The sequence below is a fragment of the Mugil cephalus genome, chromosome 3 (genome assembly GCF_022458985.1).
Source record: "Mugil cephalus isolate CIBA_MC_2020 chromosome 3, CIBA_Mcephalus_1.1, whole genome shotgun sequence".
Classification (NCBI taxonomy): domain Eukaryota; kingdom Metazoa; phylum Chordata; class Actinopteri; order Mugiliformes; family Mugilidae; genus Mugil; species Mugil cephalus.
In genome coordinates, this window is record NC_061772.1 from 2,367,805 (window position 1) to 2,383,318 (window position 15,514).

At 41.6% G+C, this 15,514-nt stretch overlaps 1 protein-coding gene across 4 annotated transcripts in view; it reads right to left on the minus strand.

Moving 5' to 3' along the window:
- Positions 1 to 15,514, minus strand: part of dpy19l3 (dpy-19 like C-mannosyltransferase 3) — a 42,461-nt gene that overhangs the window by 15,945 nt on the left and 11,002 nt on the right. For all 4 annotated transcript variants that reach the window (XM_047581278.1, XM_047581276.1, XM_047581275.1 and 1 more), the window contains 13 exons: positions 14,942 to 15,032; positions 12,880 to 13,001; positions 12,141 to 12,286; positions 10,027 to 10,150; positions 9,752 to 9,886; positions 8,902 to 9,033; positions 8,084 to 8,185; positions 7,773 to 7,846; positions 6,063 to 6,221; positions 4,361 to 4,492; positions 1,376 to 1,487; positions 709 to 765; positions 305 to 387 (listed from right to left, as the gene is read on the minus strand). In XM_047581278.1, coding sequence (XP_047437234.1) covers positions 305 to 387; positions 709 to 765; positions 1,376 to 1,487; positions 4,361 to 4,492; positions 6,063 to 6,221; positions 7,773 to 7,846; positions 8,084 to 8,185; positions 8,902 to 9,033; positions 9,752 to 9,886; positions 10,027 to 10,150; positions 12,141 to 12,286; positions 12,880 to 13,001; positions 14,942 to 15,032 — 1,469 coding nt within the window. The remainder of the gene's footprint in view (positions 1 to 304; positions 388 to 708; positions 766 to 1,375; positions 1,488 to 4,360; positions 4,493 to 6,062; positions 6,222 to 7,772; positions 7,847 to 8,083; positions 8,186 to 8,901; positions 9,034 to 9,751; positions 9,887 to 10,026; positions 10,151 to 12,140; positions 12,287 to 12,879; positions 13,002 to 14,941; positions 15,033 to 15,514) is intronic.

Here is a 15,514-nt window from a genome sequence, read left to right on the forward strand (position 1 = left end):
ATGCTCTTGATCGAAAGCCCGGCCACAGAGGCCCGGAGGTGGGTTAGAGCACTGCCAACAGCCGGGTCCTTTCCAAAACCCCCATGTCTTATTCATGGAGACCCGTCGGCTCTCATCACTCATCAGACAGATTTCCCCACAAACAAGTGGTGGTACACATGTAGGCACTCATGCACACACGCAGCCTAATCAGGGACATCAGGCAAACAGAGATTGGATCTGCAGAAACATGCTAATCAAATTTGCTTCAATATGATGTGCACACTGGATTTGTGAGTGTGGGCATGTATGAGTATGTGTGTACCTAATCCAGGTCATGAGCTCCACAGTGTCTGGATCATAAAACTCCCTCAGCTCTGATAACTCTTCCATCAGCTTAGGCCAGAACTAAAAGAAAAAAGACAAAAGCAAGTGATGGAAAACCTTGTGTTAGCATTTATTAAGGCCATAGAGGAGGATATTCTGACACAGTATATCTTAAATAACATCTCATTACAGCAATTAATATAACATGTCTATCAAAGTCATTTAGACACTGCTTTCCTTTTGTTTATTTTCCCATCAGAAATAATTTCTGTATCCTGTTATGATCCAGCAGCTGGTTATCATATTCTCCCGTAAAATCTATTTAAGCCATTTTCCTTCTCCTGTGTTCTTCTGCAGCGTTTGTACAAAATGACTCCATAAACCACTAAGAAAATGGCATACCTTGTAGTACAGGAAACTGAACATCACCAGTGGAACACCATATCTGGCAATCCTTAACTGCAAAATGAGAGAAAGAAAATAACTATAAGGTAATGAAATTATATCAGTCCATGCAGAGTCAGACAGAGATATACCCAAAAAAGACGAGCGGTGTGGACTGAGATAACACAGCGATAACAGACAGCAAGTGTAGCTTTGCTCCCAAGTAGCATTTATCTGATCAATGCTGTTGTCATGTTGTGACCACACTGACATCTAGTGGTCTCACTAACAACGTCGTCACAAGCTAGAGAGCCAGGGCAGTGGAACAAGCAGTGTTCACCATCACTTCAAACTACCGAATCATACAAAAAATTTAAAATCAGACATCTTCCAAGGATGTATCACACTGAGCTGTGAAAGATAGAGATGGATATAGTTAACATAAAAGGCTAATGATATTGTATTGACTGTCAGTGGAACTGGGGACTGAAACTGTCCAGTGGGACTCTACCACGGTTAACCACCGGACCACTGCCAGTAAGCAACAGTAAAATAGGGTTTCACTTATGTAATGTGGTGTGCTTTAGTGAAAATGTAGATAAAGAAAAAGGAAGACTTTTTAAAGCAAGAAAATGAAACAGCCTGGCAGATACTTGGGACTGGAAATGCAGTTGTGAGCTTGTACCAGAACTTTAGTGTTGCACCGCAGGGCGTTGAGAAGCAGAGTCCACAGCTCAGTCCCACACACACCATAAGCTGCAACCGCACACATGTGTCCCGTCCAGATATACTTCATTCTGGGTACAGAGAGGGGCAGAGAGAAGCAGTATCAAGTAGTGTTGGCTTTTCATCTGTAGCAAAGTGCCCTAATAAAAACCCCATATTTCTTTGGAGAAAAAAGAAGCTGAGATGCAGTCTCCATGATAGAAGGATAGACAGATTACACGGCAGATACAAATGCAGCTCTTTAATTTCATGCTTTCAAGAAAGCAATACACATTACACTGAAACAAAACAAATAACTTGTCTTCAGTTTAGGGAAAAAACTTTGTGAAATGGTTCCAATGTGTTGGCACTTAATTCAGTGCCTAAACACGGCATTAATTTTGAAGTTCTGATTCAAAGCACATGAATCCTAAAGCAAAGAGTTCTAGACAAATGAGAAAAACATTAAGCAGAGACGAGTGAACGGAAGAAGGGAGAGAGAGAGACAGACTGAAATGAGCAGAAAAATTGTTGACAGGTACTGAGATGGAGCCATGAGAGGGAGGGAGGGGGCATACAGACGTGCAGCCTCACAGAAATAAATCTCAATACTTTTTTAATACAAAGGAGTTGTCTGACAGAAACAAATGGCTTTCTGCACTTTTGGCCTTTCGCTCTTAATCAGCATTTTAGAGAATATGCTGAAATCAAATGTGTCAGTTTCTGTTCTACCCGACTCGTACTGTGTAAAAAGCTTTCCAATTTGTTTCTCCTTTTGTTGGAATTCAATCAGTACTTTAAATTCCTGTAAGAAGCATTAAATGTACTGCATAGCACATGCCATTTCTAATCTGACCCACCAAATGTAAAAGATCCATGTGCTCAGAATAATCCAGTTACTGGCTATACTGCACCCAAAATCACATTCAAATTAAGCTGCTTATAAAGCTTTCAAACGCTGCTTCTCAAACTTGCCACTCTTGGTCCCTTTACCATTTGGCCAAGTAATTGCAGATCTCTTTTTAAGAAGTGATTATTCCATCTGTAATCTCCACAATTTTCTCGACACTCTTCACAAAGAACCTCAAGTTAAATGCAATTACACTTTCATGGTAATGAATTATGGATGTCAAGCAGGGAAGCATGTGTTTGCAGCCTGGAATGTGCTCAGCTCAGTAAAGTAAAAACTAAATATGTACAGAGAAAATGTAAATACAGTAACAGTATTACGCTTGAAGTTAGGTCTGGAAGATCTCTTCTGCCCGAGATTAGTGAGTTATGCGATAACACCACATGATTAACATGAAATAGAATTATGCAATCAATTGCTTCAATTGGTTTTAGGACTATCAAACTGCAAACAGAGGTATTTGTTTCGTATTGGTTGAATCGCACCCCATAATGACATCTAAGCGGTGTGTTACCACACTGGTAAGAAATGGGCACAACAGGTTTGGATGACGTTGCAACACAAGAAGACATCTTTGTGGATTATGAACAATAAACTTCCAAAGGAAAATGAAAAACATAGACTGCACATCCTGATGACAGGTCACACCGAGGTCGAAGCCAGTCAGCTGATTTTGATGGGTCATAACAGTTCTGGTATTAACGACAGGATAGTGTTTTCTTAAGGACCAAAGTGTCACAGCAACAGTAAGCTAGCAGCTCAACAAGCCAAAACATTCTGCAAATTAAGAAGTAGCAGGATATGAAAGTGTTCTGCAACAGGGACATTTCTGTTAAGTGGCAAAGGGGCCAACACGGGTGTCAGGCCTTTCATCTCACTGCCAGAGTCTGCCACCTTTAACCAGAGACACCTCAGCAGTGGAGCTGCTCCACAGGACAAAGTGGAACTTGCCAATGGATGATGTAGTACGGTGAACCAGAGAAATCAGGCGTTTTGTGTGTGTTTGTGTGTGTGTGTGTGTGTGTGGACCACAAGAGAGAGAGAGAAAAAGAAATGCAAGTATCACACAAGAAGAGAACAAAAAATGGAAACTGGGGTTATTACTATATCCTTCTGAATATACATATAGTATAAACAGCAGACAAAACGTTCGTTCTTAAATCAGATGAAATGCAACTCTAGCTTTTAAAACAGCCATCTAGCTCAACTTGTATAGTGGCACAGAAAAACAATGTTCAGCAAAAAAATGATTTAAAATCATTTTCCCTCAAAAGCGTTTGCCCATTGTTCCTCAATCATTACACATACAGAGCCTGCGCAGAGACTTTTGTCAGGGGCTTTATCCCCAACACTTAACAACCGTGGGCGGCTGTGGACTTAGTAGGTAGAGCTGGTTGTTCACGAACCGAAGGGTTAGCGGTTTGATCACTGGTTCGGGTGTGCCATACGCCAAAGTGTCCTTGAGCAAGACACTGAACCCCCAGTTGCTCCCAGTGCAACTGGCGCTGGTGTGTGAATGTGTGTGTGCTTGTGTGAGTGAATGGGTGGATGTGTCTCCGACTGTAAAAGCATTTTGAGTAGCTTTGAGTAGGTAGAAAAGTGCTATATAAAAGCAAGACCATTTCACCAATCATACAATTATATAACACAAATATAAGGCCAACAAATGCAGTTTAAAGGTTCTTATTTTACTCCTATCTGGGATAAAGGATTCACTTTTACTGGTAAATAGAAGGTTCATGGTCAACTGTAGCTCTCTTTTTGTTTGTAACTTGAGAGGTGTCACTATCTGATACAGAGCTGGCACAGAGCACAGAAGGATGGTGCTTGGCAATGAGGACTGATCAGGGCTGAAGTAGACCATTCCCACACACTTGGTGAAACACATTTAAGAGGCACTTGGATTTTAGCATCTGCTCATGAGCATTCATAATCAAGTCGTCAAGAGGAAAAGTACATGTCAAGAGCCCCTGTGTGAAAATGTGACCACTTGGTAATGTGTGTGAATCCAGGCATCTGCATGCAAATGATGCTATTACAAGAGCATGAGCTCACCTCATAGTACTGAAAGCCAGGAGGCCATAGAACAGTGTGTGCAACACATTATAGGCCACATCTGGACGAAAATCCGCCACTCGCCCCTCTCCAGCTCCTTTCTTCTCCTCAGCTGAACCTCCTTTAGACCGGCTGAGAGAGGGGAAAAAAAGACAGTGAGACAAAACACCACAGTCATTCAAAAAAAAAAAAAAACGTTATAGCCATAGACTTGAGAAGTGAGGCAGAAGGGAAGGTGGGTGGAATTGATATTATTCAGATTATTCAGATTTCAGGAAGCGTTATTCACATTTCATTAGTAGTTTGCACACAAGCAGACACGCAATGATGCTCAGCCACAAGCATTCCTGTCTGCAGGAGTGAGCACACCGACAACTACAGAGCAGCCTGAGGGCAATGCCACTACCACGATTTGGCCTCCTGCTCCAAATCAGACAGACACTGGTCTCCATTTGAATACAAATTCAATCTGGCTCTTAGTTGTACGTGAGGTGGGGTAAACTGGATTAAATGAATTCCTGAATTGGCAAATAGCCCTTTGTTCTATAAGGTTAGTATTCCAGTCCTCCAGCAGCAGAGGGCAAGTTGATATGCTAATGTGATTAGTTCCATGCGGCCCCTCACCTTGCACCACAAGCAAATGAAGCACTGAGAAGCAGCTGGTAGAATATTCTGTTTTCCAGAGCATGAAGCAGCAATATGGAGCAGACAGAGGGATGGTGACTACTAGCGTGACTGGGTTTCAGCCACCTGATTCTCTTCTTAGTAGAAACTTTCTTTATTATTAACAAGGGCTGAAACAGTCCATTTATTTATACTTCACTGACTCCTCTGACCAACTTCGCTGAATAAATGTTTTTATTATGTATAATCTCAGTAGTGTGTGACAATATCTCACATCTCAACGATATTTCATAATGTGCAAATTACTCACACATTTTTTTATATATATATTTCAGTAAAGTTTTTGACATGTTTAATCTGTCTGTGAGGGACACCTGCTGACTCATCAGCACAGCAATGGAATATTAAAGTGCAACAAGAATAACAGCAAATCACTGCTGTGAATGAAACAGACACGAAGCTCACAGTCTGGGTTGAAAGGCTGGTACACCAGAAACTGGAAAATTCACATCACAACGTTGCAATTTAAGAGGACATTTTGAAAAGACAGAGAAGAAATGGAAGAATCAAGAATTCTTTCAGAGACGCCAAGAACTCAGACCGGTAGAGACAGTATGATTTGTTCTTTTTACAATGAACTGGACAGGGTGCCAAGAGACGAACCGTCCTGAAGGTGATATGTTAGATTTCAAATTCTATTACAGCCAAAAAGACATTAGCGCCATTCAGACAATAGCAAAACTACACATCCAATTCCAGTGGAATTGTTTGTACTGTAGCTTCTCTGAATGCTAAGCCCCAACTGAGCTGTCAGGATTTTTATTAAGATGAGCCTGTCATTACAGAGTAAGGCACAGAATGTCCGGGTGAACCTTTTAGCAGCTCAGATAAACCTGGTCCTTTTTGCTCCTGCTCCATTTAAACATCCAGCAAGGAGTATAACTCTGTTCTTTATGAAGGTGAAAACTGCCTCTGAAACTGTTCTATCTGTCTCTATGCTCTGGGTGCCTACCTGATCATGAATAAGAAGGACTTCCATTAAACAAATGACACATCGGCCTCCAGTTCAGACGCGTACCTCAGGTTCTGCAGCGCTGCCACAGCCAGCATGCCACTGAGCAGCAGCACAGTGAGGATGTAGGGGTATAACAGCAGGGTACCAGCCAGGCGCTCCAGTGTGTCCAGGGGCAGCAGGCCAAAGGCTTCTTCACACAGATATAAATTGGCATCAAAATCCCTGCAGGAGGAGAGATGAGACAAAACGGACAGGATGGAGACAGGGGGACGAACAGAACAAAAGAAAGTGAAGGATGAAGAGAAGAGCAGAGAAAGGAGTGAAATGACTTGTTAGCATCTGAAACTGTCAATGGCTTTTCCCCTTTTTTGTTTGGTCTCAGTTCTTACACTGACGATAATCCAGGACCTTGCTCTTCAAATCTACTTTAACTAATAATTAACAAAGGAGTGCAAGTATTTTCAAAGTGAAGTCAATTTTGTATAACCAACATGGCTCATTTAGCTACACAGTCAGAGCCTCTACCTCTAAAAACGAATGTGTATGACGTGTACTGTTAGTGGAGGAATGCAGTTCAGATCATTTGCTGAAAAGTATCAGAACAACAGTTGAAAAATGTCTCACAGTTCAGTGACAACCGTACATTTCACTGGAACCCAAGGGCTGCAGAATGCCCCTTGTGTGTGCTAAACTATTGCATATTACATTATTATGATATCACTCCATCTTACTGTGGTAGTTAGTCCAGGTGGAGCTTGTCACAATGTTAAACCTGAGAAGTTGTGGGATGATCTCCTACTACACAAATTTGTGTTCATATCTTAAATCAGATGTTTGCTTTTTAAGTGCTAAATAATTTAATCTAGAACACATATGACAGTGCTAAAGCTAAGACGGTTGAGTGATTCTGATAGTAAACCAATGACTGATATACTGTACTATACGCTGTCTGCTAGTTCATATGTGGAGCAGTTTAAAGCCAACCTGGAAAAACAACGCTCTTGAAATGAAGGTGCAATGTAGTTAATGAGCAGTTTGTATTCCATTACTTCCAGGGTAAAGGTAACACAACTGAAGTATCTTCATGTCATCTAGTGTAAAGGTGTCAGAATAAGAGACTCTGAACTAATAAAAGTTAATGTGGCATGCCTGTATACAAACCTGTATATTAAATCGCACCATGCATTTTACACATTACGTTGGCAGTGCTGTTTCACAACACATAACAGTGCTGATAAGCACCTGAAGCGAGAATGGATATATCACAGATGCAGTGCAAGACTCAAGGGATGGAAAAATAAGACTAGGATAGAAGACACAAGTCAAAGCAAGTGAGAGGTACGTGAATAGAGGGAGAGATAGAGCATAGTGTAAACACTCCCTTTTCCACAGGCTCCTGAATAATTGAAGGGCCAGTTGAGGAGCACTGGGTTGTGAGCTGTGTTATCTGCCAACACAACACACGCACGCGCACACACACACACACACACACAAAGCATCTGATCGATGGGAGGTTTGCATCTATTATTAACATCTACTAACACTCCAGGTGCTACAACGGTGGTGCCTGGTGAATAATACAGTCACTCTGGATCAAGTCAAGAGTTATGTATCAGTGCACAGTATGCAAGCTTCATGGATGCACGCCCTTGTGGCAAATAGAGTTTCAGCATCCTACGTACATCAGTATTTGACTGTGTTCAATAGCAGGAGGATGTGGATCTACGTCTGTGTGTGTATGTTCAGAATGTGTCAACGAGTGTGTGTTCATACCTCGTTGGCCCCAAGGCAAACTTTGACTTGATGAATTTGAAGATGTGTTCGTCTGATCTGAGCTGAAGCGCCTTCTGTAAACACACACGCACACATACAAACAAGGATTAAAGATCAGCTTTTCGGGATGTATGAACAAGCAGATAAGATGAGCTGCAAGCATATGGTGAGGTTACATCATACTTGTGGAATTCAGATACATGAGGAGAGGAGAGAAGAAGGTGTGCAGTGAAATTGGAAAGATGAGAAGATTAAAAGTTGATAAGAGGACCACAGAAAGAATGAAAGTGAGAGAGAACAAAGAGAAGCACCTTGGCCAGGTAGTTGATGGTGAAGGTGAGGAGGAGAACCATGGCGCTGTGGAGAAGCACTTTGCCCAGACGAACAAGCAGACTGCCTGTCTTCAGAGCAGACTGCAGGAGCACGCAACAAAAACACGTCAGCATCCATTTGGAAATGTGAGGAGAGCACACACAGATAATGAAGTATAATGACACAGTTAATCATATTTTTTTTCCTATGTTGTAAAGAGACTGTTTAAAACTTGTTTTTTGAAAAAGTTGGGGAAAGGTCAAAATCTAAGATCCATGGGACACCACATGTTAGTGTTGTAACTCAGCTGTTGCAAGAGATTTGAGTCTGACGCTGAATGTATTTCAGGAAGTTCCAGAGAGAGAGGGAAAATACAGGGTTAAAATCTAATACATTTAGAGCACACTGTTACTGTACACACCATACTTAACAATACTTACTGATTCTCAACGTCCCTCCCTTTTCTATCTATTCATTCCATCCTGTCACATTAAATGCTTCTGTAATTGCTATTCTGATAAGATCCAATTTAACTAAATTACATTTAGACCTGACAGGAAAATGTGGCTCCAGCATACAAATCAGAATTATCTCCTGCAGCCTCTGACTACAGCGTAGCCCTCGTCATGTCAACCAAAACACAGGCTCATCTCTCATCTGTGTTTTGTAAACAAGCACAGCAGTTTGGATCTTTTCCCAGTCCTGCCTTTTATGTAGCCAAGGTCTTACTTTCATTCTTTTGTTGCACCCTCTTCACTCACTCACTCACTCACTCACTCACTCACTCACTCACTCACTCACTCACTCACTCACTCACCTGGCAGTGCCTGATGAAGAGTGCAGCCACAATGAAGCTCAGGACAAGTGACCCTAGTATCATGGAGTTACAGAACTGGAGGAGCCACACACTCAACAGGCCGCTCACTTGTACAAGGTAGAGAGTGGTCACCTAGAGAGACACACACGTTGTGGAGTTAAACGGTGAATGAACCATGATGGTGGCAACTGAAAACGTGTCACTTAGACAATCTTTTGGTTTTTAGGCTGGCACACATTCATTTTTTTATAGGTAGTAGTATAGAGAGAAAGGAAGCAATGGGCTCAGGCTGCAGTCAAACTGCAGTGAGTACTTTAATCTCAGTGTTTGTGGTGCCTGCTCAACCAGGTTAAGTGGTGAAGTGCCCTTAGTATAATGATGGGGCAGATTAAAGTATCTGAGAGAGTACAAAGACATGACGCTGAAGTGATTGAATGAAAAGAAAGTTCTGGTGTTTTGTTTTAGCATTGACAAATTAGGCTAATAGTAGAAATTAGGTTGTTTCTGCAAATATGTCCAAAACCAGGTTGATTTTCATTTGTGAATGGACAAATACTGTATGCGTATACAGCAACCAGCCATAACATTAAAACCACTGACATGAGAAGTAAATAACATTAATCATCTTATGACAACTCAATGTTCTGCTGGGAAACTTTTGGACCTGGCATTCATATGGATGTTACTGATAGTAATGACACAGAGGCCCCTCCCCTCAACCATAAGACCCAAAGACCCCCACTAACAACATTCTGTTCCAGACACCACAGGACACCCTCCAGCACCCGGTCTTCATAATACATTGATGGATCTGGCTACTCAAGTATCTGGAATGTTCTGGTAGCCATACCTGTGCAGATGTTAAGAAGTCAGCACAGTCCATGGTGTAAATGATGAGAGCCTGAACGAGTAGAATGAACTGGTTGAACTGCCACGTAAGACAGAAGCAGAACGTGGTCACATACATCAACCACACCATCACCTTCTGAGGAGAGAAACACACAAGTACACACAGGTTAGATACTTGGACTGGATTTAGTGTGCTGCTTGTGCTTTTACCAATGCTACATTACTGAGCAGACAAAGCTAATGTACATGGTGAGGATGGTCAAAAGCTTAGCATACCTGCTGCAAGGTGGTGAGTTGAGGTCTGAGGTAACAGGTGATGGCTGTGACCTGCAGCGCTAAGAAGGGCATAGACCAGTTCTCTCTGAGGGAGATGGTGAACTCTACACGTGTGGTGTCCACCCTGAAAGGATTAAGTAGGTGTGTTGATAAATTACACTTACCGGAAGAATCAGTTAATCAACAGGTGGTAAGCAGTTTTTTCACTGAAAGCTACTGTGATAGCTAGAAAGGTTATAATGTAATTTACCTCAAACATTCATTGCAGGCAGTAGTCAAGGTTCAGTGAGTGTGAAATGAAGTTGCAGTTTTTTTAGATCACAGCAGTTTTTTCTTTTTAAGTTTGATGCTGGAAACCTCCCTGACCTTCCATTTCACCGTTTACTGAAAGAAATCTCACCTTTATATTGATTCAAAAGGACAGAAAATGCCAGCAGGGTTTCTGGATTTATTTAAACTTTTAGCCCACTTCCAACAATGCATGTATGAAACAGTAATCTCACACACACCACAAAACCACACTAAAAGACAAATTCACGAAAGGAGCTTCTTGACCAATTGTCCAGTACAGCACCAGTCTATTAATGAATTGATTGTTGACTTCAGCTCAGCTTTGAAGAAACATATTCGGCTTTTTTGCCCAAGATGATCTAAATTGGACTGCTGGCAACCTCTGAGTTTGAAACACGTTTATTTAACTGCAAATGCAGAGGTGCAAGGGAGAGGAGAGTTGTCATCTCAGCTGGGTTTCTGTTATAGTAATATGAATTACAGTTGACCCAGAAACTTGCTAGGTTCCAGTTTAACAGTCTCATTTCAGTCACTGGCCAGTATAATATAGTCGACACGGTCCACTCTGTGATGTACAGTAATGCATAGTGCTTATTCCTTCTCCTGGTTACTGCTATGGTGGCTGAGCAAAAAAGTCTGACTCCACATCCAAAATGACACAAGGTTCTCTTGATGTCCACAAAGTGGTGCACTATTTATCTGAACTAATACAAAAATGCAACAATCAATCTAACTCAACCTATATTTCAAATGAACATAGGGTTTGCATAGATAAACTAAGGATAATATGTAACAATGCAGGATCAGCTTTGGACATATGAGGTTGAAAACTGTCTCTTTCTGCTAAAGTCTTACCCTCCAGGCAGCATCACCTTTACTGACCTCCAATCCTTTATTGACCAGCAGGGTCAGACACTGCAAAGATAATTTGTGCACATAATAAAATGCTTACAGATTTGTTTTGGAAAAAGCAGGAGAACTGGGGTTCTCTCCAGAATTCTAATGTGTACTATTAGGGGCAAATAAATAGCCTTATGTTATTTCTGTCTCTACATAGTCACGCATTTACGATTTTCCTCTGCTCTTTGTATCACACACGGCCACGTGCATGCAGACATGAAAGCACACTCTCACCAGTGGACAGAGAGTGCACATCGGAAAATATGTCCGACACCCACACCCCAAAAAGCTGTAAACCTAAGAGAAACACTGAAGGGATTAGTGCCGGGTATGAATTTAAAACAGATTCCTCTGTGAAAACAAATACTGTGATCCAACCTATGACCAGCTCATACAGGGGAAGAAATTGTTTTCAGTGTAACATCCAGGATAGATCATGAATGATCTAAACAGAAGAGAAAAGGAGCTTAACGCTGTGATTTCAGATTGTGGTTGGAAAAATGGGATGGATGAAATACATGGTCACAGTTGGAGTCGTTAAATCCTGACCATGCCCATGGCCTTTACAAATTCACTGTCGAAAAGTTTATTATTGCTTTCTCCAGGTTGCTGTGTATCATAACAATTAAATAAGTTTTTATTGAACTGTTTTGGTTTGTAGGATTTTTTTCCAGATAACAGCTGCTGCAGTGGGACTGAAACTTTAAAGTGCTCTATACAGATAGCACTATGAAGCATTGTGTTTTCAGTGTGCCATTTGTCAAGCTCCAGGGGTGATTTACTTGAAGCCATGCCAAAAAAAGGGAAGCCGACATGTAAAACTGCCATGGCATTTGCAGAGGTGAGCATGTAAAAAGGTAAAAGTAACCCTCTCTTCCTCTCGCTGTCTGATGTAAATACTTGAACATACAGTCCTCACTCACCTGTTAAGGATGTACCAGACCCCAGTGAGCGTACCAGCCAGCCACGAACCTGACAGAAGCCATGCTGTGAGGTACAGAGCGATGACATACACCGCTTGGAGTGAGAACACAGTGTAAATGTAGAAATACACTGGCTCCAGATATGACTGCACCACACACACACACACACACACACACACACACACACACACACACACAAAAGGAACCATTAGCTCATTAGTCACTGTGAATGATCTCACTACAATGGCAGCAACTGACCCTGGCACTCAGAAACACTGTGGCATTATCAAAGTTTGGGCTGATATTTCACTTCCCGACATTCTTGTCACACAGTGAGGTAGCTGACGAAGCTAAGCAGCCGTTTCTCAGTTAATTGATACTCCAATAAAGAAACCTTTTCATCTAGTGTGACATGTGTAAGTGCGCCATATAAGCTAAAAAAAAAAAAAAAAGTGAAATGCCACAGCATCTCCTAATACAACTATCATTCACAGCAGCAACACAGGGTGGTTAATAAGAACAATGTGGGTGGTTACTAATAAATGATCGAATTAAAATCAAGGTCAAAATACTGGAGTGTGGTATTACTTCTTCACTGACACAACCAGAATCCTTTAATTCATAAAACATTCTGTCAACACAACACACACAGACAAGCACCTTGTTTATTGCTCCAGTCACAACAAATATTTTGTGTCCAATGCGTCTATTGTAAGCAGCTAATGAAAAAAGTGTTTACCTGTATGGGCAGCAGTCTGTAGAGAACACTGAGAAAGACCTCTTGGTAGATATTCATTCGCTGTAGGAGATTAATGGTCCGCTTAGATTCTGTCAAGTTGTCATGGATCAATTCTGAGAGCCCTGGGAACACACACACACACACACACACACACTTATTAACCATTATTGCAGGATGTGTGACAACCAGGGAGGGAGAGGTTTGCACTGTTTGTCCAGGCTCATGTACAGTGTGGTGCCATTAAAGAAAGGTAAGCATTTAACCACCGCTTGTTTGGATGGAATTTAAATTCCTTAACTGCTTAAAGAACAATGGATGTCTGGACCCGTACCACGCAACATCTGTAGCATAGCATACTCTCTATGGCGCAACCAAATTTGATGACGGTGTTAATATCTCTGGTGGTGATGTCGTCGAGGGTGTACAACATGAAGAGGATGGGACTCCGGACAGGGCCCTGTCTCTGGTGTTAAGGACAATGGTGATGATGTCGAGGTGCACATCCTGATGTGCTGAGGTCTCTGTTAAGAGGTCCATGATACACCAACCGAGGGGGGTTCTGAGCTGTAGTTTGTGCACCTTGATCAGTCGGCTTCAATTCAATTCAATTCAGTTTTATTTATATAGCGCCAATAACAATAGAAATACAAAAAATACAAAAACCAGCCTGCAACCTCCAGAGCACCCTGAGGGTGACGCTGGGAAGGAAAAACTCCCTTTAACAGGAAGAAACCTTGAGTTTCAGCTGGGGCTGATGGAGTTGAATGCTGAGCTGAAGTCAACAAACAGCATCCTGACGTATGTATCGGGGCTTTCAATGTGGCTGAGAGCAGCGTGGAGAGTTATGAAGATGCCTGTCACTATACGTCGCTGGCACAGACGAACCAAGACTAATTGCAGTAAACAAAGAATAATTTTCTGACCAATGAAGTGAAATTGGATAATTTCCCACGGCACACCTGATGATCTCTCACGGCACACTAATGTGGCACAGTGGTTGGGAATCACTTTGCTATGTCATGCAAAAAAACAAGCATTATATGAGCCGTTACACACACTAAGACACACCCATTACTCCAAATTTGGCGGTGAGAGCAGTATCATAACTGCGTCTTTGGACTGACTGAAACAAAATGACACTAGGAACAAGAGGCGAGTTTCTGCTGCAGGCTGGGATGTGTCGGCCAGATCACTGTTGCCTTCTTGATCCATGTAACACCAAGGCAATTTTTGTTTTATTCATTTTCTTAAACTCTTTCTCCTTAACTTGAATTGTCATACATATTATACGAGCTGTTTTATCCCTTCCCTGCACCCTTTCACAATTTCTCTCATCCCCACTTCCAAATCCTTCCTCTTCTCCACTGATGCCTCTTTTCATCTGTTTCATTGCTCCCCTTCTCCCACCTCACTTTTTCCCTTTCCCCATCAGTCTTTGGTGTTCTGATTTGTTTCATTCCAGGCTGTCGCTTCACTCTTCCATCCAGCCCTGTATTTTCTAAGTTCCCATCCTTCATTCCTAACATTCAAAACTACCATAGGGAAAGAAATTATCAGAGAGAGAAAAGGGAGGTCAGCCAGTTCCTCAGCGGATTAGAGTACAGCTCAACTGTTTGTCTTAGTGAAAAATTAGGCCCATTTCCAACTAGGAATTTTGCATGATAATAGGAACAAATTAATTAGACTAACATCCCTCAGACCAGACAGTCCATCATGAGTAACTGCACTTGCTCTTCTTGGAAAAGGGAGAGAAAAACAATTATGTTTGTTTGTTGTTCAATTTTGTCATCCAAAAGCAGGTAGACACAGACAGCCTCCTGGTGTATCTATTGATGTAAAAAAAAAAAAAAAAAAAAAAAAAAGAAAGTCAATATTTCAAGGTATTTTGGGTTTAGTTGGTTGTTTGTTGTCTCCAGATTACACTGTTTTTCACTTTTATGTTCCAAAAGGAAAGGGTTAGGTTAAGATGGGCAAGTACTTACAGGGGCAGACAAGTAGACACACTTGATCATATATTCTTTTACAGCTCTTCATATTTATAGATCTATAAACATAGGCATACCTTCTTGTATGGAAGGGGCCTGCAACATTTGCTTGTAGTAGGAGTAGTACAGTCCACATTCTGTACGAAAGGAGATCTCCCGTTCCACTTCCTGAAAGCAAAACGGGGAATTTGGTTGCATGAATCCCAGCAATTCTATTCTCTGTACTATGGAAAACAGATATCCTGGCAAGACATGACAGAAACACGGAGATAGAAGAAAAGCAGCTAATATGCTCGTAATCCTCAACAGTAACAATCCGACAGGTAACCCAATGTGTGTGTGTGTGTGTGTGTGTGTGTGTGTGTGTGTGTGTGTGTGTGTGTGTGTGTACACTTGGAGGACGTCTTCCCAAGAGACTTCCTGCTTGCCATGCATGATTACCATTGCACAAGGGGGATAAGGAAAGAGAAAAACATTGAACAAGCAGCTGCAGAATATTAAGTCAGGGATTAACCTGTCATATTCAGTTTGGAAATGTATATATTTTTTTTGATTATAGTAACTCAATCTTTGACAAATTGGTTATGCAATTTACGTCAAGGGACACTGAAATCCAGTGCTTGTTAAAAACCAAAGCATATTTGTGAGTG